The sequence below is a fragment of the Podarcis vaucheri genome, assembly GCF_965113315.1.
Source record: "Podarcis vaucheri genome assembly, chromosome: 6".
Taxonomy (NCBI): Eukaryota; Metazoa; Chordata; class Lepidosauria; order Squamata; family Lacertidae; genus Podarcis; species Podarcis vaucheri.
This window is the reverse complement of record NC_138764.1, coordinates 45928419-45951981: the sequence shown is the minus strand read 5'-3', so window position 1 is coordinate 45951981 and position 23563 is coordinate 45928419. Positions and strand designations below refer to the sequence as shown.

The window sequence follows — 23563 nt, the reverse complement described above, 5'->3', positions numbered from 1 at the left end:
TCTTTATCATCATCAGCACCACCATCAGCACCACCACCTCCATCACCATTATCATTGGTTTTAGTTACCTTGCAGCAGAGATCTAAGCATGATCTAAATCATTCATACAGGTAGCAGTGATAGTGGGCTCTTCTGTTCTACAGCAGTGGTCAATACAGTAGAGTAATATTTGCTTCTAGAAGCAGCTTTGATGCATTACACATGTTCACTATTTAATTCCAAGGATATTCTGTTGCAGAAAAGCAGGAGCTGCTTTAATCCACAAAGGAAAACTCTTCACTGAGTGAAGGCTGCAATTCTGAATGGTCCTTAGAAAACAGAATAGGACTCACTTCTGTGTAAAGAAGTTTAAAATCTCCCTTTGCTACTCAGTAAGGGAGCAGCAACTTTAGCCTTGCCATGGTGCTGCAAAATTATGAGACTGCTGTGAAGTTGCACACTTCTTAGGGGATGTGTGGACCCACAGATGGAATTCTGTTTTCACCCTATTGAGCAAAAGTAACATTACTGCAGCACTAAAGAATCATAGAATTGTAGAGTCGGAAGGTACCACAAGGGACATCTAGTCCAAACTCGTGCAATGCAGGAATCTTTTAGCCCAAACCCCTAATTATTTTTATTATTATTTTATTACCGTATTTACTTGAATCTAATGCTCACCTTTTTTGGGCCAAATTACGTTGTGAAAATTAAGGTGTGCATTAGATTCAATGGCACATTTGCATTCACCAGCAAATACTTTTTTTGGTTTCAAGGTTCTGAAAATTAAGGTGTGCATTAGATTCAATGGAGCACTAGACTCAAGTAAATACAGTATTTATGCCCCACCCATCTGGCTAGGTTTCCCCAGCCACTCTGGGCAGCTTACAGCCTCTATAAAAAATTGTAGCACATTAAAAACTTCCCTAAACAGGGCTGCCTTCAGATGTCTTCTAAAAGTCAGATAGTTGTTTCTTTCCTTGACATCTGAGGGCATTCCACAGGGTGGGTGCCACTACCGAGAAAGCCCTCTGCCTGCTTCCCTGTAACCTCACTTCTCACAATGAGGGAACTGCCAGAAGAGCCTCATAGCTGAATCTCAGTATCCAACCCTGAGATTAACACTCTCATTCTCTACCAACTGAGCGATATCTCTTATATAGCTGCAGTCTGGAATCAGCATAAGAAACTATGTGTCATCCAGGTCTAACAGTCAAGTTGTTAGCTGAGCAAAGAAAGGATAAACCACAGCCTCTTCATTGAAGCCCAATGTTCTTTGCAGTGTAACACATTGGCTCTCAAAAGTGTCTAGGTCCATATGAGTAAATAAAGAATTCCCGCATGTTGGCTTTATTTTTATTTTCCTCTCCAAGTGGGTGTAAACTGTTAATCGTATACTAACAACAGGAAGATTTAAAAAACACTATTTAAACTGAGATAAGCACCTACTTTGGCAGGCAGGAAGATGAGGATCATGTCTTCCTAGGGCTATCTAGTAAAAGTTTATCTAGCTGAAGGGTTTTTCCATACTGGGCTAATGTGGGTGAATCCTGGGTACATAATAATCTGCTTGAAATATTATTGTGCCTGCCTGTGGTGAAACATTTGTGTGAAGCAGCCACTTGCAAAACCATCAGAATATATCTTTTCTTTATGCATAGCTTGGGTTTTCTTGATACAAGAGTTTTATTTTGCTCTGTTTTATGCATAGGCCTGGAGAAGTGGGTTTTCACATGTGCGTATGTAAAATAGACCCAATTTACAAAATACCTAATAGCACAGTTTTGTGACCTGCATAAATTCAGCCTGTTTTCACATTGTCCATAATTTATTTCAGCTTCTGCTAGTTGTTTAGGCATGAAGCTATGCAAGACCTGAAATCCCACTCTTTGTAGTCCTTATTAGTTCCCTTTGAGCTTCTTGAATTTCACCATGCAAATTTCCAGACGTGTCTTCATTGCCGTTATGAGCAAGAAACTCAGGTTTTAAATAAATAAATAAATGATTCCCAGGATGCTGAATTCTATAGTCCAGACCAATTTCCATAGTTGAACAGCTGTAGAGTCTGATGCAAGGATACAGGCTGCTCCACATTTACCTCCTGAGAATCTTCCTGCGAGCTGCAGGTGGGAATTTCCCATAATCACAAACCAGTAATAAATTAACATTGGACATAGTAGATGTATCATGCAGAAGAGGAAAATTAAAATCAGGTGAGCGGATAGAATCTGCCCCCAAGGCCAGCAGATCTGTTTACCAGACACTTGCCCTTTGTCTCTTAGAAGAATATGGTCTTCTTCCACAACTGTAAAATGCTGCTGATCTTTCATTTCCTTTATGCAGGGGCCTTGGTACTTAAAGCACGTTCCTGGCACAAGCCCATTTTCTTATGTTTGCAGCATGCTTTATGGTAGAAGGTGTTGATCTAGTGCAAAATTGTGGTCTTTCAGATGTGTCCTGTCAAGTTCTGTTGTTTGCATCTTAGTAAAAAAAAGTGTTTGAAGGGAGTTAAGTGTTAGCACCAGTCATATCAGAATAGTGTAGCTATTCATATCATACATACCTTCCTTCTTGTGAGGAAGAAGCTGCACGCTGTATTAGATTACTGCTGCCTGGAATTCTGCTTTGCCAGCATTTATCCTTGTTGACTCTCCAGTTCTTTGACAGTAATCATTCTCCCAGAAAAGTAAGGAATTTGAAGACTACCCTTCACACCACAGAAAATTAAAAGTAATTCATACTGAAGAAGTTGCTTGTGACTTGCACCTTTCTATATACTGAGTTCAGACTTCAAGTTTGATATTGCAGACTCTGATAGGTAATAACTCTAGAAGGCCTGAGGCAAAGATCCTTCCTAGTTCTGCTACGTGGGATAATTCAGCTAGGAATGTCATCCGTTGCACTTGATATTATATGCATAAAACAGATGCTGTTCCACTGAGCTATGGCTTCTCCCTATTGCATAGCAAAAGGAAATATGGGTCATATACTCCTAATAAAAACAGAAAAAACAGGTATTTCTATTGCATCACAGCAGCACTAGAGCTATGTGTCTATCGATCATCTCACACAGCTTAGAAGGCAAAATATACTTAACCTTCAAAGACTTAGTGCAGATCAGTATTGTTGACTTCATTGACTTGTGAGGTCGGTAATTACCTGAAGTCTGAAGTCAGTAATTCCTTTGTTACCTGAATGGTGTAGGAGACACTTTGGCGATGGGAAGGTTTGGAAATGGTAAAGCCTGTAAATTACATTTCCTTTTGTCTTGTGTCTTTTTATTCCTGTTTTTCTAATAATCATGCCTTTTGAAGCATGATCCTGAGGGTGAAAAAAGTTTGTGACTTTGATCTCCAAGTGTAATGTTAAAAATATCTTCATTTCAGAAGCTTTCTTCAGATGGGCCAAAATGAATTGCTGCTGTGTAAATGGTCTGAGACCATTTGCTCTACATTTACTTTTTCTTTACAAAGAGCCTAATGCGATAGACGATGTTTACAGTATGGCTGCTAAACACATTCAGAAATAGAAAAAGAGTTTCTAAAAAGAAATAATTAAGATTTGACTTCAAAATTTGCTATAAACTTATTGTTATAGATGCAATAAATATTTGGAAACTTATATAAAAATGTGACTTACAGCACCTGTGGTCAGGAGACAATAAAGCCCCTTCTAAACATTGACTCCTGAAGAGCATTTGAGCACTGCAAATAAGATTTTGCCCTGTTCTCAACCAGCTCTTCTGTTCCATTGCAAGGGGATGCTTTGCAGTTGATTGAGGTGGGATAATGTACCTTAATAGAACAGTGTAGAATATACCATAGTACAGCATTCTGCTGGTAGATCATAGTGCCTTCCGTTCTACCATGTCCCATTGTTGTTGTTTTTCCTGATGCTGGCCAGATTCACAGTCCTCCTGACCTTGGGACGGGAAGTCTACTCTGGTTGGCAGTGGTTCTCTGATTTTAAGCAGAACTTTCACATTGCATAAGGAAGCTAGATTGATACTGTACACACAACATACTATGTGCGTTATCAGACATCATGTGTGTCTAATTCTTGTGCTAATGCTTTTTTTTAAAAAAAAAAAGTAGTTCCATTGAAATTTATTGTTTAATGGGATATGAACAGTTGGCCATCTGTCCAATAGTACTCTGATGAAAAGCTCACACAAAATCATGGCAGTTCTCCAACGACTGTATATTGGCTGCTTAATCACACTGCATCTTTGGATGACTTAACTAACCTTCTGTAAGGCTTACAGCACAATCCTTGGTGTGTTTACTCAGACGTAAGTGCCGTTATGCACAATGGGGCTTTCTCTCAAGTGAGAACACAGGATTGCACCCTGTGCCTGTTACTTTGAAAGCTATGGGCACCATCTTGTTAATATCAACAATTATATTAGAAGAAAGTGATGTAACTAAGGGCTTGGTCTCCATAGAATGAATGGTTTCCCTTCTTTTAAATTGTTTGTTTTTCATAATTATTTCACTAAAGTTTGTGTGTCTTACTCCAGATTTTTTTTTACCATGCCATTTTGTGTTGATAAGAAATACTGTTTCTTATTGCCCAATTATGTCCATATTTATATTGCCATCATTCAAAACCCAGTTTCCCCAAGTCAGATTCTTGACCCCTCCAACATGAGCTCATTTCTGTGTTCAGCATTTGTTTAGGTGGCTCCAAGACCGGTGTTGTTTTTGGTGTTGTCTGTCTGTGATCTAGTGCTGCTTCCTGAACGCATGTGTCCCTTCCCTTCACAGCCTACTCGACACCCAGCACCTCCCCTGCAAACCGATTCGTCACTGTTGGACCACGGGATCCAAGCTTTGTAAATATCCCTCAACAGACACAGGTGGGAAGCTTTCGACTTCTGCTTTGTTTGCTGTGCTGCTTGTTAACTCTTTGGTGCACTTTGGTGTTGCTACGGAAAGTGACGTGTGTCTCTCCACCAGTCAGTTCATCTTCATGGTCTGAGTAACAGTGAAATGTCATTGCCAGTATTTGTTTGTATGTTTTGTTTTTCCAAAAAAATCTTGTGGCAACAATGCTATAATCAAATTCAATCTTATAAACTTTAATTCTGTCTTTCTGACACTCACAATTTTCTTTCTGACACACAGAATTGTTTTTTTTCTCCTGCAGCCAACTTTTTCAGGGTCTTTTATGGCAAGCCAAGACACTGGTCACTTGTGGTCATTTCCATAAGGGAAATCAAAATGTATAGAATGCCCCGTTTTCTACACTTACCGGTACATCACATGCCATTATACGTGTTCAAACACTAATCTTTCCCCTCTTTCTGAGCTATACCATGCCCACTGTTTTCTTGTGCAAGAGGGACTTTGTATCTTCAAGAGAAGAACCCCAGGGCCATTTTTTCTCTTTGATAAACATGACAGTCAGCAGCTGAATTTATTAGATCATTTAAATTAATAGCCATATTTTAAAAGCAGCTGCTTCATGCATCATATGCTGTGTTAACCCAAATTTACAGATTATTTTTTAAATTGTTTTTAAAGCCCTCAAACTGAGACATATATGGTTGTATCCAAAGTAGTGTGAATGGAGTTCCACTGTTACAGCCCTACTTCAGTTTTGTCTCCTTCTGCTCTGGAGCTGGTTTTGAAGACATGTTTGGGGCTGCCAAGGAGAAGAGGTTCAAACCTCTTGCTCCAGTGGAATAGGAGTGATGGATAGTGCCCAAAACAACATTATTAACATTTCTAAAAACTAGCCTAAGGCTAGCTATAAGCATACGTACTTTGGAAATATGTCCAGATAATTGAAACATACGTCTGATTAAATATACTTAAATGTACTTGGGAGTTTGAGCTTGTTCCAGCACCTCGTCAGTTAGGCCAGGTGATACTCAGAGCAGTTTCTAAAGGCTTTATTACATATGGAAGTGATGTTGCCTTTGACAGTCCTGACCCAGTGGATCAGGAATTCATTAGAGGAAACAGAGCACAGAATCTAGGTTGAGATGGAAGATAATGATTCTGCGTTCTGGTGCTTTCGCCAAGATTCATGATTTCTCGACTGCACAGAAAACCCATAAATTATCAGACCAAGCATCTTCATTGCAGCTGCTGTGGCACTTGCACAGCAATAAAAATTCCACAAGCAGTTCCTTATACACACACACATCCCTCCCAAAGAGTCATTTCTGGTATTTTCTAATTTCACCCAAAGAAGAGGAAGGTTTGGCTACTTCATCAAATTAGAGAAGCCCCGTTATAAAATACCTACATACTCTCGTGTGTGTATGTGTGTGTTTTACAGGAGATAACTTGACCCAAGATTCCCTGGATATTTTTACCCAACTGGTTTGCTATACTGATATTCAGTATATGTATTTAGGGAGTAAAAAGTTTCACAAAAACCTCAGTGCTGCTCAGTGTAACATATTGATGCATACGGAGTATATTCAGAACTTTAACAAAGGAACTGAGGAAAGAATTTTGGAATACATCTGATTTCTACAGGTGGGAGAAAAATTATTTATGAGACTGGGATCATAGGAGTGGCTAACAGAACACAAAGTTACCTCAAAGATACTGTGGAGGTCAAAGAAATGTCTTTAAAGATTTTGTTTCCAATGTCAAGTGGAACATAAAAGTGAAAAACCACCAAGAGCATCAAGAATTCAGCCAACACTAGTTTGACCCCAGTGAAGTTGGAATAACCCTACCCTACGAAGGCATTTTTTATAGCTGAATCAGAAGCTTGACCATTTTTTAAAGACTAATCTTAGACAAGGACACTGAATGTGCTTTTTCTGGGCCATTTCAAATTCCCAATTGTCAATTACGAAAATAGTTGTTGGCAGTTTTGTTAGCGACTAATTTGAGCCAGATGTTGAAAAATATTAAGGCTGTACTTAATATCCCATAATCATGAGGAAGGGAAGAATTAACAAGAGGAATTTGTGTTTAGGACAACCATAGCTTTTATTTAGAATGTTGTAATGGTTACCGTACAATGTTTTAAAGGTCAAGAGCAAGAAGCATTTGGTTTCATTTGACAATTGAAATTTCAAATATAATCATTTAGCATGAAGACCTATGACAAACGGCAATTCTGTTCTTCCTCCATAAAATTGAAACATACAACATGGACCTAATAGCACCTACTACAATGTTTTTATTCTGTTGCCATTTTCACACATGGAATACAGCCTGTGTCCAATGGTCTTAAATACCATTTTCTGGTAAGATGACAGTTCAACTGTTGCTTAGCTTAGTGTGGAAAGTAGTTTGTGGGAAGCAGCTTACCACTGAGTTGTGCCGATATTCACCATTTCACTGCGAAACACCCCCTCCCTTTCCCGGTTTGCAGGTCTGGTGACAATTACCAAAACCACAATAGCAAATTGTGACATGTAGCAACATACTTGTATGGAGAGTAGCCTGCAGAAACTAACCTTAATTGTGGCCCTTGCAACAAATTCACCACCATAAGCTTACTGCACTCTGAGCCTACCACATCTCATGTTACAAACTATAGCTATTAGAGCAGTGGTGGCTAATCTGAGTCTTCCATATGTTGTTGGACTTAATCTCCCATCAGCCTCAGCCAACAGAGCCAAAAGTCAGAGGTGATACAATACTTCAATGTGATAGCACCCTACTTTGGGGGGCTCCCTTCCCAATGCTAGGCTGGCCCCTTTGCTGTGTTGGTTTTGGCACCTGCTAGAAACCTTTTTGTTTCCGCAAGCTGCCCCAAGCATGTAATTTTATTAAAGATAATGGTTTTAGGATTACTGATTTTAATTCATTTTTGAAAAATGTATATATATTGACTTGGTTTGTTTTTATTGGTACTTTCAATGAATATTTTAAATTTCCCTTTGTAGTCCCCTTAGAGGTTTGTTTTAATTGAGTAAGCAGTATACAGACTTCGTTAAATAAAATTTAAAAAGGGCCTGTAGCAGTTCAACAATGTCTAGAGGGCCCCAGGTTTGCCACCCCTCTATTGGGGTATAACTTGCTGGTGTGGAAGGTGTCATAACGGGACTGCTCTCATGGATGAGTGGACCTTATCGTTCCCCCAGCTTGAGGTGAGTTGATACAAGAGGTTAAAGATGGTCTGTTTGAGAAATGGCTTTTCACAAGCAAGCAAACAGTAGCTGCAGTTCATCACACAGAAAACTGCAAGTTGTATCATGTTCACAAAGCATGTGAACTTACCCTCAGTAATGAAATCGATATATTCCAGGACTCAGACTGTGAGAGCACTGTCTGCTTTCTTGCTGACTTCTCCATTTGCACTGTTTGGTAAGGGCTCTCCTTTATAGCTACATGGATAGAAGTGGTTAAACTGTGTTGGATTTCAAGCCTTCTCCGCATTGAACAAGGTCACAGAAAGTACACCAGCAACTCGGAGAATATTTTAACTCTTCAGGGTCTGTTTTTATTGGTTAGGCAGTAGAAAGCCGCTTGGCTGTCTGCTTTTCCCCCGCGCAGCCTCCCTTCAAGTACCTCCTATTTAACAGATGTACAAGAAAAGTTTTCACATGCTTTTACATTTAAATTGTAATGTTTATTTTGTGGCCTCATAACTTTAAGCAGAGAGGTATTTTAAAGCAAGCTGTTTGAACCTACAGTCCTGTGCTCAGTTATTCAATACTTCAGCAGCCCTGTGCGCACTTACTTTGAAATAAGCCCCATTGAATTTGATTCTGTTTAAACAGACGTAAGTCCCTTTGATTATATGGGGCTTCCAGATCAGACTGCTTAGGATGCTATAATTTTCATATTTGTTCTTACTGTTTAGGGGTAGACAAGACAAACCGTATTTCCATTGGTCCGATTTTAACAACTCATTGTAAATTTGCCTTCAAAGAGCAAGACACTAAGTGTTTGAGCACTAATGGCTGCAATTGTAAACAAACTGACGCAGAATTAACACAATTATGATCATGATAGTAATCAATAGTGCATATTTCTATTGACTAGATAACCTTGGTATGATTAATTGTTTTGGTTAAGATTTAAATAATTTAATTCTGAAATTTGGGGTAAAACGAAAACCTGCAAGCAGTTTATCTTGAGTTTTAAATTATACCAGATATTTCCTTATAGTACAACATCTAAATTCAAAATGGAGATGTTCTCTTTCTTCCAAACCTTCCAAATAATTGAGGGGCTGGGGTTGCTGCAGATTTCAATTAAGGGATGTGTGAGAGAAATTGTATGTGTGAGAGAGAGGAGGGGGGAGAGAGAGAGCTGTCTTATTTGTAAAGGAAATACTATCCCATGTAGATAGTCATCCACTGAAAATATTCAGTCCACTTTCCCCTGACATCTAATACCAAGGAATGTACCACATGCAACCCAAGTGATATTGGAAGTGTTGCAACTCCTTTATAGAAAGTCAAGCGGAAATGGCAGACTCTCCAGTTACTGAGTCCTAAACTACAGACTCTACCTTGACTGCCCCCCTCCCACAACATGTTCATATGGAATAGTGATTTATGTGGTCCTTCTCCACCAGGCCATCAGGAGCAGCTGCATGGACAGTCAACAAGACACTGAAAAATCCCCACGTTTTCTATCGCTTCCTTCCTTGGTTTCTATCTCACCATGAGATTAGGAACATACGATGCATCACATGCATCTATCCTTTCTAAATTCCAGCACAAGAATAAGTACTTCTGGAGCTGATGTTTCTGTCTAGCTTGGTCTGTGAGGGCTTAGACATTTTTCTCACCTTGGGGAAGCTACTAAAGGAAGTTTGATACCACTATGGAGTTTGCAGCCAACACTTTGGAAATGGGAAGAATATGAACTTAGTCTATATATAGAAGGTGCAGGGAAGATATATGCCACAAATATCTTTTAAAATAATAACACTTGGGATTAATTTTATGGGCAAGCGTTATTCTTTCAGAGCAACACTCATCACCTTTTTTCTTGATTGGAGCCAGCTTAATTGCCAACAGTTAAACTATTCAAGTTTTCTTTATTATTGCCCCATTCACCTTCCCACTCTGTTTGGTTGGTAATGTGCCTATAAAATATTTTTAAAAATATATGTTAGAGTAAGGCACTTGATTTGAAACCGGATTCTGTTAGCCTCCTATATAATTAAACTCGAAGAGTCTTCCCCCTACCCCAAAGCATGGGCGTAGCCAAGGGGGAGCACCGCACCGCCCCCGATCAAGTAAAACAATATAATTACTTAACTGACCAATCACATTGGTTCTGCCCCCCCAACAAAGATCCTGCCCCATCCAGCAAAGTCTCGCTTCCGCCCCCCCCCCAACAAAAACCCTGGCTACGCTCATGTTTCTAAGCTGGCTTTATGTTTTTCAAGCAGCTTTTCCTCCCCCCCCCCCCTTTTTCCCTTTTTTGGTTACTGCAGACATTTATTTGTATAGCAAATTAGGAACAATAAACTTCTGTCTGATTTATTGTGTGTTACCTCAGTTGGTTAGGGTGTAGTGCTGATAACGCCGAGGTTGTGGATTCTGTTTCCATATGGTCCATCTGCATATTCTTGCATTGCAGGGGGTTGGACTTGATGATCCTTCCAACTCTATATTCCAACCTATATTCAATGATTGTGAAGGTTGGAAATGAGCAGATATAATGAATGGACCAATTTCTTCCATAGTAATTCTCCTTAGGCAGCCTAAACCTCTCTTAACTAAACTATTATTTTTACAAACATCGCACTCAGTTTTGTATTGTTAATATGTGGCAAATACTCAGGTATTTGTCAAAGCTTTGTGCAGGATAAGAACTTGATTTAACTGCACATAGACGCAGGTATCACTAGCAGCCCCGAAAATAAATTACTATTATTATTAAAACTTAATAGTCACATGTCCCTAAGTGACTTATTTTTAAAACCATAAATCCATAGGAGCTTGGGCAGCACACTAACACTAAAACAGAATCAACTTAGTCAAGCAAGGGCCTGGGCAAAAGGTAAATCTTTACCTGATACAATACAGAGATATCAGTAAAGATGCCAGGCAGAGCATTCCACAGATGAGGAGCCACAACAGAGAAGGCCCTGTCCCTTATTATCCTGAGAGGATGGATCTGAAAGGGGCTTCAGATGAAGATCTAAGGGTCCAGGTAGGTTAATATTGGGAGAAGCATTCCAGAAGTTATTGCAGGGACAGACTTCGTTAATATGGTGTCCTGAGCAAGGACCCCTCCCTTTGAATATATCTTATTTTTGCAATAACTCCTTTTTTTGTGCCCACTCATCTCAGCACCCGGGGGTGGAGGACGACCACCAGCACTGACCTAAATCCAGTGCTGAGCCACGAGGAGCTTTAAAGGTCAAAATCAGCAAAATTGAACTGGAATAGTGTAACTGGAATAGAATGGATGCTTTATTATCTGTTTTATTATAACACAGTTGGGCAAGCTGTGTTCTGCACTAACTGAAGCTTCCAAACCATTTTCAAAGGCAGTCCCACATAAAGCACAGTCCAGTTCTGAGCTTACCAGAGCATAGATGACTAAAGTCAAATGATCTCTGCCCAGATAGGGTCATAGCTTGGGACACCAGCCTAAGCTAGTGGAGAACTCTCCACAGTACCAAGCCCACCACTGCCTCAAGTGACAGAAGTGGATCCAGAAGAACCTCCAAACTAAGAATTTCAGAGTGACTGACTCCCATCTAAAGCAGGTCACATAGCACCCAGCTAGACAGAGGAACCACCCACTAACGACATCTCCGTTTCAATTTATTGGCCACCATTCAGTCCACTATCATAACCGAGCACTAATTTAAGTACATCCACTGCCTCACCTGAAGAAGATGAAAAGGAAAAACAGCTGTGTGAGAGTAGCATAGTGACTCCCAGACACTGTGTGAATCCACAGTTTCAAGTAGATAAGAAACTTACTTTAGTGTTTGCCTTCAGAGCCAACAGCCCCCTTACCACAGCAACACACGGGGACAGCTAGATCTTGGTTATAGAGCCTGCAATGTGCTTGGAAAGGGTCTCCAGGTAGGGCTCAGAAACACCCCTATATGAAAGCCTTGAGAGTCACAGCCAGTCCCTACTGGGCAAGGTAAACCAATAGTTAAATTGCCAAAGGACACAGAATTTGCCATTGGTTCATGGAGATTCAGAGACACAGACCAAACCCCAAAAATGATGGTGCAGGATATGAATGATGATCAGGGTTTTTCCCCCCTAGAAAAAGAGGTGGGGGAATTTGCTGAGCACCCACCCAAAGTTGAGCTTTGGGGGGGGGGAAGGAGCAGCCAAAGTTGTTGAGCACCCACCTTCTGCCAGCCTCCACCTACACAGCCACAACCGTGACACCAACACAATCATGGCTCTGCACAGCCCCAACCTCAAAAGCTGCCAAAACGCATCAAAGATGCCAGAGCTCAGTTCTGGTGAGTTCTGGCTTGAAAAAGTCCTGAGGATGATGAAGCATTTAAGGAAAGAGACCCTATCAGGGATAAATGTGGAATAACATTGGGAAGGGCTGTGGCTCAGTGCTGGTGCATTGGCTTTCTATACAGAGTCCAAAGTTTGATCCCTGGCATCTGTAGGACTGGATATATTCCCTGTCTGAAATCCTAGAAGGCAGCTGTCTGTCAGTGTAGACCGTACTCATCTAGCCACATCAGGCAGCTTCTGGTGTCCCTTTGTTCCTATAGCACTAAAGTCAGATTTATAAGGAAGTAATGGGTAGCCTTTCTGTATTCTTTTGTTTTCTGTTTTCTTTCATATCTTAAATTGTGCCTGTGGTATTAGTAGTGAATATAATCGGTTGTTTACTGCCCAGCCAAGAAGTCTAAATGGTGGTTCTGTCCGGAATCTCTGGTATTTAAGTTCTAGCCCAGTGGATTTTCCCATAAATATTGTAAAGAATCATTATTCTAGAGAGCACCCGTCAAGAAGGACATGATTAAGTGCAAGGCATTTCTCTTCCCAAGAAAGTGGTAACTAATGGCACAATCTACTGTTAGTCCTTCTGTGAATATTCATTAATTGCAAGGAAGAACTTCCCAGTCGATTGTTAGAAATACTGATTTATTGTCAAATCAATAAAGCTTTAAAAATAAAAATAAACACTGTATGGGTGATCAAAGCAGCTTTAAAACAAGTTAGCACTGTATCTCTAAGGAAGTTCTAAACTTCATAGCACTTTCTTTATGAAAGGTATTGGTTTGTCAGCCGTGCAGGTTAATGATTAATGGGGCTAGAAATCCACCCTGAACTGTCTGTTTGGTGTTTGATTGTTGTGGCCAGCTAAAGTACTACAGAGTTTATAGATTCTCTGATTTCTGCATAAAATCGTCTCTTACGCAGCTGCAATTTCTTTTTGCCATATACCTCCATTGTCCTGCCGAACATACATGAGAGAGTCGAACTGCAGCTATGCATTCTCGGCTACATTTTTTTCCTTTTCCTTTTTGATTTTCTGCTCTCCACTTTCACCTCCCCCACCAACCTCCACTGCAGATAATGGTGTATTGGATTAGCCTTCCTTGCTGCTGCATCAGATCCCGATCAATTTATTGACTCTGTCAGAGAGGCTAGTACAGTAATTGTTACAAGAGCAGAATGGAAAGCAAGAACATGTCCACATAAAAAATAAAAATGACAGTTTGTTCTTTCTTTACCTTCCTCTTTTTCCTTACACTATAGATCTTTATGTGTATACGCAACAAGAGACCACTTAAATTAACCCATTACTTCTACATTATTAATTGTGACAGTTGGGGTGCTACATGATTACAAACATATTATTGAAAACATTGATCTCGCTCTACTGGGGTGCATTTTAGTAGGTTTTTTTTTTGGGGGGGACCAGCTTCTCTGATGGTTGTGTCAGGGTATCACTGAATCACATTTCCTTGCTAGCATTAGGTTTTCAATATGAAAGATCTTGGAACTGCATAAAATAGTGAATCCCAATAAAATGGCAATAAAGAGACTGAAACCCCAGTCCTATGTTTGTATAACTGCAATGGGCCATGTAGCAGCTTGCAGCTGTGTTGGTACAATGACAACCTGCACTGTTGTTAGTAGAACAGACCTATCACCCTGTGCTGTGTGTTCATCACAATCCTGTTACAGTTCTAGCCCTATGATAGCTGAAATGTGTTTAGGCTTTGTTGAATATGAATCATCCATAATCTTTTTTCTTTTCTTTTTTTTAACCTTTTTTGCCAAAGAACTGTTTTTCTGCTTTAACGTAATGTGATGTCCTGGGATCAGCCCACACCAGCCATAGATCATAATGTTATGCTGGCACATTCTATTTTTTATTATTGCAGATACAAATGAAGCTTTCATTAAACTGCACATAAATAAGAAGATATATCAAATGCCATACTTTAGGAATCCTAAAAATTCGCTTTTGCTATTGCTCAGAGGAGAAAGCCGCTGGCAAACTGCATGTTTATTCAGAAATGAGACGCAATGAATTAAATGGGATTTAGTGCCAGGTTAGTCAGCACAGGATACACCTTGGTCGTAGGAAAAATTATAACGCTTTCCCCGGCATACAATTTTGCCAGGATTAGACTTTAAGAAACCAAGCACTTGACAAGGGTTATTAATGCATTCGCCCATGTAGCAGTTCCAGTGAAATCATCTGGGAGTGAAGATTCCATTGGCACCATTCATTCATTCATTCATTCAATCAATCAATCAATCAATCAATCGTTCATTCATTCATTTTATTTGTATGCCACTTTTCCACACACACAAAATCATTCCCAAAGCAACTTGCCACAAAAAAACAGGGAAGCATTTCAAACAAATAACATTTAGTAATAACATAGCGAAACAAAAATATAATAACATACAATACTATACAATAACTTACAATACAAAACATCCAATACTATAAATATAACAAGATTACTTAAACAAGCAGCATCGCAACAGCAAAAATAACATGTGAGCTTCACCATTTCACCTTCATCCTAAAAACACCCCTTCCATGATGCTGCTCACAGTCAGTCTCCTGCAGCAGTTTCTTGTAAGGTTTCAAGGGCAAAGGGGTTGGGTAGTTGGAAACACCCACTCCTATGACGTTGCTCCACTGGAAGCTTCTTCTTCTTCTTCTTCTTCTTCTTCTTCTTCTTCTTCTTCTTTATTACAATTGTATACCACCTTTATCTGAACATCCCAGGGCAGTTCACAACATAAAATTACAAAATGGGAATACAAAATACATAATAAAACAGAAACAAAACAGAAACATGCTTGTATCTGGGGTGAATAGAACCTTTAGGGAATTTTCATAAAGACCTTGGGATACAGGGGGAGAGCTACCCTCCGGCCCCACGTGCCACACCTCGTTCCTGACTCTATATTCCACCCCACAGCAGATTAAATTTAAACATTCACAGTTATCATCATGTCTTGTTTGGGCTTCAAAATGAATGGCTATACCTCGGGTTACATACGCTTCAGGTTATATACGCTTCAGGTTACAGACTCCGCTAACCCAGAATTAGTACCTCTGGTTAAGAACTTTGCTTCAGGATGAGAACAGGAATCGTGTTTCGGCGGCGCAGCAGCAGCAGGAGGCCCCATTAGCTAAAGTGGTGCTTCAGGTTAAGAACAGTTTCAGGTTAAGTACGGACCTCCAGAACGAATTACGTTCTTAACCCGAGGTACCACTGTATTTAAAGAGAGTCAAGAGGTGTGAACCGAGATATTTTTTTTTTAAAAAAAGAAAGCATGTATCAAGAGTGTGTTGTGTTGTGTGTGTGTGTGTGTGTGTGTGTGTACACACACATGCATGCATGCGTGTAGACTATCATTTGGCCTTAAAAAGAGCTCCACCAGAGTTTGTGGTAATTTAAAAGCTCACAATTAAAATCTGAGTGCTCAGAAGAGAGGGATAGCAATGTTAAATAATAATATTAAGATAATGCTATTAAAATACAGTGGTACCTCGGGTTAAGAACTTAATTACCGTATTTTTCGCTCTATAAGACGCACCAGACCATAAGACACCCCTAGTTTTTGGAGGAGGAAAACAAGAAAAAAAAATATTCTGAATCCCAGAAGCCAGAACAGCAAGAGGGATCGCTGTGCAGCAAAAGCAGCGATCCCTCTTGCTGTTCTGGCTTTTGGGATAGCAGCGCAGCCTACATTCGCTCCATAAGACGCACACACATTTCCCCTTATTTTTTAGGAGGGAAAAAGTGAGTCTTATAGAGCAAAAAATTCGGTAGTTCTGGAGGTCCGTTCTTAACCTGAAACTGTTCTTAACTTGAGGTACCACCTTAGCTAATGGGGCCTCCCGCTGCCGCCGCATGATTTCTGTTCTCATCCTGAAGCAAAGTTCTTAACCTGAGGTACTATTTCTGGGTTAGCGGAGTCTGTAACCTGAAGCGTCTGAAACCTGAAGTGTCTGTAACCCGAGGTACCACTGTATATACATCATTGTTCTAGAATGAATTAAGATGACTGAAATTACAGTCCTGTGAGTATGAGGTAGAACAGATTTTATGTAGCAAAGATACCTTTGTTCAGTTGGTCACAATTATTCCCATTTTTTAGACTGGAATGTGTGTTGTGAAGATTTTCACAAGACCACTCTTCTTTACCAAAGCACTCCATGAGCTGGTTGCCTTAAAATCCAATGTACATTAAAACAAATGTATGGAAAAACAGACTGGAAAAAATAACAAACAACCAGCAGAATTAAGCTGTTGTTCAAACTGTCTTCTGGTGATAGAAATATGCAGCTTGCAGTCAATAATATTCATATTCTAATAAATATGAATGTTAGGTTTTTGTACGGAACACTTCTTATCAGGTCACCAGCAGCCTTCGTAAAGATTTCTCAGGCTATGCAACTGATAAAATAGATGATTGCAAAGCAAACCAGATACATGAATTATTACCTATAAATGTACAAGCTAAACAATATTTTTATTTCTTTAGCTAATTTCTTTTTTTTAATGTACTAATCTGTGCAGTATTTTTTATACATTTACTAGGATCTCTGGTGTATTTGGGATATGAAAAGTTACTGGAAATTTTAAGTTGCACTGTAAAGTCAGTGGGTGTGTTTTTATTAAATTCCACAAATACAGTTGGTTCATTTTTGCAACAAATTCTTTTCCTTTAAAAAAAAAATTCAGCGCTTAGATTCTGCTTGAAAATAAATGTACAAAGAAAACTGAGTAATTTCCATCTTTCAGTGAAGTAAGGACAAAGGTCAGAATACCCATTTTCCTGGCAGGCAATAACCACAAGTACAGTTATAGTCTAAAAACCATCCCCGTAAAAACAGTATTGTGGCACACCATAATGTATTATTTTTCAAGGATTCCAGAACAGTTTTCCTCACTTAATAAGTAGCATGCCAGGTTCTCCTCTCCCTCTGCAATCAGAAATAACTTTGGAAACATATAGAAAGCCAGCTGATTGCAAGCTGTGTTTGCTCAGCTAAAAATTGTAGGCAATACGCAGAGGAAATAGTACATGCTTAAATTCTGGAAGTGCTTAAGTTGTCTAATTTCAGTTGGGATTTGGCCTTGTCTAATTTCTCTAGTTAGCGCCCAGTTCCTAAAATATTGCACTCAGTTTCTTGTGACCAAGCCCCATTTCTTAAAATTTAGGGCTTTAAGTATGCACTTGGTTGAAGCCAATTAGTGGGATTGTGATTTACCCCATGCCACTATAAGTGGACAGGTCATTTTTGTCCAAACTTGCAACTGACTGAATTGACAGCAAGATCTTGAATTTCAAACATCTGATATAAGCTAATGAAGTGTTTCAAAATCATGAGATGTGACCATTAATAGATGCTGGAAGTGGAAATGTGTGTGTTGATCCCTTCAAAGAGTATAATTATGATTACTGTCATAACAATAACTATTAATTCAATTTACTTGGTATGCTTCATACTGTTAAAACACAGCACTAATAATTAGTCTTGACTTAATGCTAATAAATAGTTTGACTTTACCCCGTGTGATGACTGATAGGTTTGATGCAGACTTCACCTTATGTTGAAATACGGCCTCCTTCCATTTACAGAATAATTATTCACCCTGAACCCAACACCATGTCCCACTGTTCCAAAGTTTTCAATTAATAAATAAACAATAACTAGAACTGCAATGTTTAGTCAGTTATCAGTTAAAAACCTTTGGACTGATTTATTTTGCAGCGGGTTTTATTTTTAAAAATAGTTTAGTGCTTTCTGTGAAATTATTTAAAAGATTTGCAGCTAATAGGATGTTGTGTGTGTATCACCTAAAAGCAGAGAAATGGATGCTGCTTCTCCTCCCCAGACTGTTTACTTTATTAATATGCAGATTTCATAGATTAATCATTAACTGAGTGAAGCTTAACCCATTAAATATCCTAAGATTTCTTTAATTGTATGACAGCTCTAATAATGGACAATGGTCAGTCTTAACTTGGGGGGGGGGGCGTGTTCAGTTAAATGTCTGTTATGAATTGCCCTTGACTTTAATTGTCCTTTATGGATGACTCTCCAGATCCTGCCCCTCAATACTGCCTACGTTTTTCATGTTGTTCCAGGATCTTCACTACACAGTGTCCTTTGATAACCAAGGACAGCTGTGGTGGACTCCTCTAGACATTTCTATCCAGACCAGAAAGTCACTGCAGTGTAATGTGAGATGTGGCTTCCTTTGACCCTGAAAGCTCTGCATATTGCCGCTATCTAGGCAGACCTAAGGGGGGGGGAGTTACACCCAGAAACTGTACAAGATTGGACTAATATCATGTCCTTGGTCCAACTAGAAGCAGTCAAATAAAGCAGAAGTAGCTTTATAGGGGCAGGGTGTGCTTCAAAGGGAATTATAGTCTGAATTCCACCCTTTCGCATGCACATTTAACATTATTTAACACAAGCAGTTGCTCCATTAACACGATGCACACACTTTGCCCCTTCTACCATGGAAATGTGTTACCAAGCAGTAAGAGTCTTGGCAGTTCACTTAATTATTTTTTCTGCCTGTTGCAGCAGTTGTAATGCACTATGTTGGAAGATGGGTGGTGGTGGTGGTGGTGTGTAATAATCATAATCATAATGAAGCAATTAAAAATCAATATGAATTTTTAATATGGACATGCTGCAGACCAGCTGAATGAAGCTTATGGATCACTGATGGTCCATGGACCACCGTTTCGGAAGCTCTAAAGCATTTTAGGTAGTATAGCTAAAAATGACAGGCTTTAGCCACTTAGTCATTGGTGCATCACGTTGACTGCCTATTTCTTTGAGAGGGACACTGTACTTTCTTACATTTTCATAACGCTCATCTTGTACTAGAAATCATTAGAAACTATTGAGTCCAGTCTTCAAAACAGACTCTTTGGTGTCAATGCTACAAGTATTAGGACACTTCCATGCTTCAGGGTTGTGTGTGTGTGTGTGTGTGTGTGTGTGTGTGTGTGTGTGTGATATGTATGTTTGCTATCACATCCAATTAAATCTACATAGCTCCACATCAATGTCATCTTGGGTATAACACCATTTCCTACCTTCAGTGAAGGTGATAACCCTTATTCTGTACCTACAGCAAAACTGCTGATTTTGACAAAATGCTAGATTTTTAATTTTTTTTGCAAAAACGTCTATTTTGAGAACTGCTGTTTGTTTTCTCTTATACTTCAACTCTCCCTTGGGTCCAAAAAATGGGCCTTGAGGATTTTTTCCTATTCATGGGTACAGAACTAAAGAAAAATAGGCAACATTCTGATATGTCTCATCACATGTCTAAACACGATAGTCTATTGATGTGTACTGACCAGTTGTTTGTGAAAGAATAATAGCTGTATTTAGACATTTTTTCCTTGTTGTACTCCTAAGATGCATAGTGGGTTTTTTTTAAAAAAAGTCTGTTTGTAGATAACTTGCTTTGGGAGTCCAGCCTTTGGTTCAAACTGAATAAAACTGCAAGTACAGTCTTGAGAGCTTGCTAACAAAGGATTTTGCAAAACTAACAAAAGCAGAAAGTGCAATGAAGAACAAAGGGTTAGACTGTGGTTAAAGTACAAGCTGGTTGTTATAACACTGGGGCTGTTAGGATAAGTTATGTTCCTTTTTAAAAAAGTGTAATATTTTAACTGCAATGCTATATGCAAATAATTAAGGATATATTGTTCTACCTCCTTCCTTCCTCTTCTCTTGGTTATGTGGAAACTTTTAATACTGGAGCTTGAAATTTGTGCCTCTGGGTCTCAAATGCCTGAGAAAGCACTGCAGGCTGTAACTGCAGAACATTCCTTTGGTGGGCCCTGGAAACAGAGCAAGCTAGCACAAGAGAAGTTCAGAGGGATCACATGTAAATGAAGGCTGGCTCTAGGCTCCCAAGGAGCATTTTATTTAGTTTAAATTTGAACTTGAACTTTTAAATGCATTCCAATGGAACTGGACAGAAAGTATTGCTGGGTGCAGCGGGAAACCATTTTGCTCCGAGTACAGCCTCCTTGCAAAATAGGTTATTAACAGAGCCAGTGAGGGGGGGGGGTTAGTTTTATATCCCAGACTTCCATAAAAACACACAAAGTGTGAAGAGGAGACACATTTCCAAACACTCGGAAAGAGGTGATGGGCTGGAGAGGGGGAGGCGCATTTGACCAGGATTCCCTGGCATGTAACCAAAGCATGTGTGTGGATGTATGTATATATATGGCAAAACAAAACTGCCATGTACAGTATGACTGAACTCTTACAGTGAAGGAACGTACTGTGCACTGACATGTGCTCTCAGTACTGCAATTCAAAGCAAGTCTTGGTTACTACTAATCTTACCATATTGAAAAGGAGCGCAGTTGCAGGCTGAGAGTCATATGACAGATTGACACTTGGCACAGCCCAGATCAGTGGTCCTTTATATATGATTATCTAGTTCACCATACATAGGCGTGCTGGTCCTATACCACCAGGGCATTCAGAGGAGCGCTATGCACCATTCAACAATGCACACAGAAGGCGCCTCTATTTCAGGGAGACCTTTTCTTATTACTTTTAAACTTATGCTCTTCATCAAACAAGAGCTTGCCATTAAACTTTCTATGTAGCGGGTGAAGAAGAAAAAAGTGTGCGTGTGTGTCCCTTGCCAGGGCCTGTGCACCTGCATCGAATCCCTGTATAGTTTGCCAATTAAGTGGAGGCTCTGAAAAGACTCAGTCTGCGGTTCTGTAGTTTAAATTAAGGGCATGAGATTTTTAGTGCATTAACCTCATACCATTTAGAATGCCAGCATATCCCGACTTTTCATCTGTGTTTTAGAGCGTCCTGCAAGTAGATGGAAGCAGAGTGCTTGTATTCCAGTAAGAAAAACCTTATGACTAACAACAGCTCGTAAGCAACACTTTGGAAGTCTCTGAAAGATTTCATCTTGCTTTCCACTTAATCCCCTTGCTGCTGTACTTGAGTTCTCAAGTAACTTTGATAGTGCAGGCTCACTTTAATGGGTACAATCTATTTTTCATGACAAAGCAGGAAATAAGCTGTCTTTCGTGGGGAGGAGGAAAGATTTACAAAATGTAATCATTGTTGAAATATTCCCTTTGAACTAGCTTGTCCGCAGGGGTGTCTGGCTCCCAATATCCCAGTTTCTTTAGAACACCCTTACTAGTTCTTCCCGCAGATCAGGTACACTGGTGGTTCACTTCTTTGATGTCTTGAATGAATGAAAGAAAAGCATAATAAAAGGGAGCTGTTGATCAAGCATAAAATACTCTTTAAGCTGACAGAATGGCAGAGTTAACACATCCTAAGCTGCTTTTAGTTTTTCCCTTTCCCCCCTCACATTTTCCTGTGCTTTGTGTACAGTGGGGGTTTGTATTTTTTTCCCCAAAGCCTCTGATCTATGTAGTATGCCGTCCTATAACAAAACCAGAATAGGATTGTTTCTTTCTCTTGTTTGCTTGACTACTTTTTCTTTTTCTTTTCCTCCTTCTCGCCACCTCCGCCTGAAAAATCTGAAGTTAACTATTACTGTGACTGGCTTTGAACGTGTGACATGAAAGTTTGGGCCATTAATTTAAAGTAAACTTGGCAATAAACACAACTATTCCTTTCCTTCTGCAGAAGCATGTGAGATTTTCCTCATAAGAATCTTTATCTTAAAAGTATAATGTTTGATCATTTTCTTTCATAGCAAAAAGGTGAAAGTTTTCTTCCCATAGCTCTAATTTATATCATAAATTACTTTGCGTAATGTATACACCGTATTCAAAGTGACACTCGGTCTTGCTTGCTTGGATTACATTCAGAGCCTTTCCCTCTGATGGTTCTATGTATTATATTCAGACTAAAGGCAACTGTGTTGCAGTTCAACCAACCTTTAATTCATTTTTCATAATTCAGACACAGGAGATCCTTGACTTGGATTTACGCATTGTTACAAAGGAAACTTTCTGGACTACTCAGTAGATTAGGAACCAGCAGCAAGAATTGCTGCATGATAAATTTTGTGCTAGGTTTTTGGAGGGCACCTGCTTTCCATGACTGCTGCCACTGAGAAACACAGCTCCCCATTGCGGGGCACCTGAAACAGGAAGAAGTTGCGCCACTTCAGTCTCTTGGAAATGGGGTACTTCGCTTCCCATTCAGAAAAAAAGGGAAAGGCAGCATTAGTGTTACCAGTGAAGTGGTGTGCTAAAGACATGTTAATATAAAAACTGAGCTCACAACCGGTTTCCAGTGTAGTGCACTCTCTTTCTATATTTATATATGCTTTCAACCTTAGTTGTTGGAAGGAAGTCCTGTTATAGAGCTATAGGATGAAGTTCAGTACAGTTCACTACATTTAGTTTCCTTCAAAAATTTGTGTATATTTTGCTTTGAAAATTTTGTGCCTTTGGGGAAATTTTCACCTCTTTCTTTTAAGATGTTCAAAGTACACAACTGTATATTACCAAGATTGCTATTTAGGGAAATGGGGGTCTTCCATCCCTTTTTGCTGGATCTGGCCATTCATCCATCTAGTCCAGCATCCTGTTCTCACAGTGCCCAACCAGGGGCATTCTCCCCATCTGCTGTTTCCAGAAACTGGTGTTCAGAAGCATACTTCTTCCAGCAGTGGAGGAAGAAATAACCATTGGCATTGGTAGCCATTGATAGCCTTATCCTCCATGAAAATTAAACATTTGTCATTGTGTTCAATCGAACATCCTTAAAGCCCATTTTCATACCTTTGTCTTCACACCTGGAGTTGTTGGGTGTGGGACTTGCAATGTGTGTACCTACCCCATCCCTGGTTTTGCAGCTCACATACTCAGCTGAATGCCTGAGCACAGCTTAAACCTATGTATGAATGTGTTCAAAGATTCATACCATTCCCTTCTAGCAAAGTTAGATTCAGAGTCAACTTTCAAAATAAAACAAAACAATAAAATATCAACAGCTTTAAATCAGCAATATATCAAAATAGCATAAAATCATATAAGAAGACAACAATATAATATGAATGCATGTGTCCTTCAAGCCTGGAAAGAAGCTGAGGCCAACTTATTTTGATTTAGCCTAACTTTCCTATGCTCCCAATCAGTGCCGGCCCAATCTTCTTAGAGATGGCAGGTACCACTGTGAAGTTGTCCTTCATCAGAGCAACATGTTGAGGTGAAAAAAAT

At 39.5% G+C, this 23563-nt stretch overlaps 1 protein-coding gene across 9 annotated transcripts in view; it reads left to right on the top strand.

Annotated features, from left to right (window-relative positions):
- Positions 1-23563, top strand: part of NFIA (nuclear factor I A) — a 445480-nt gene that overhangs the window by 405370 nt on the left and 16547 nt on the right. For 7 of the 9 annotated variants that reach the window (XM_082228759.1, XM_082228753.1, XM_082228757.1 and 4 more), the window contains one exon: positions 4746-4837. The exons of the other annotated variants lie outside the window; for them this stretch is intronic. In XM_082228759.1, coding sequence (XP_082084885.1) covers positions 4746-4837 — 92 coding nt within the window. The remainder of the gene's footprint in view (positions 1-4745; positions 4838-23563) is intronic. 9 annotated transcript variants of the gene reach the window in all.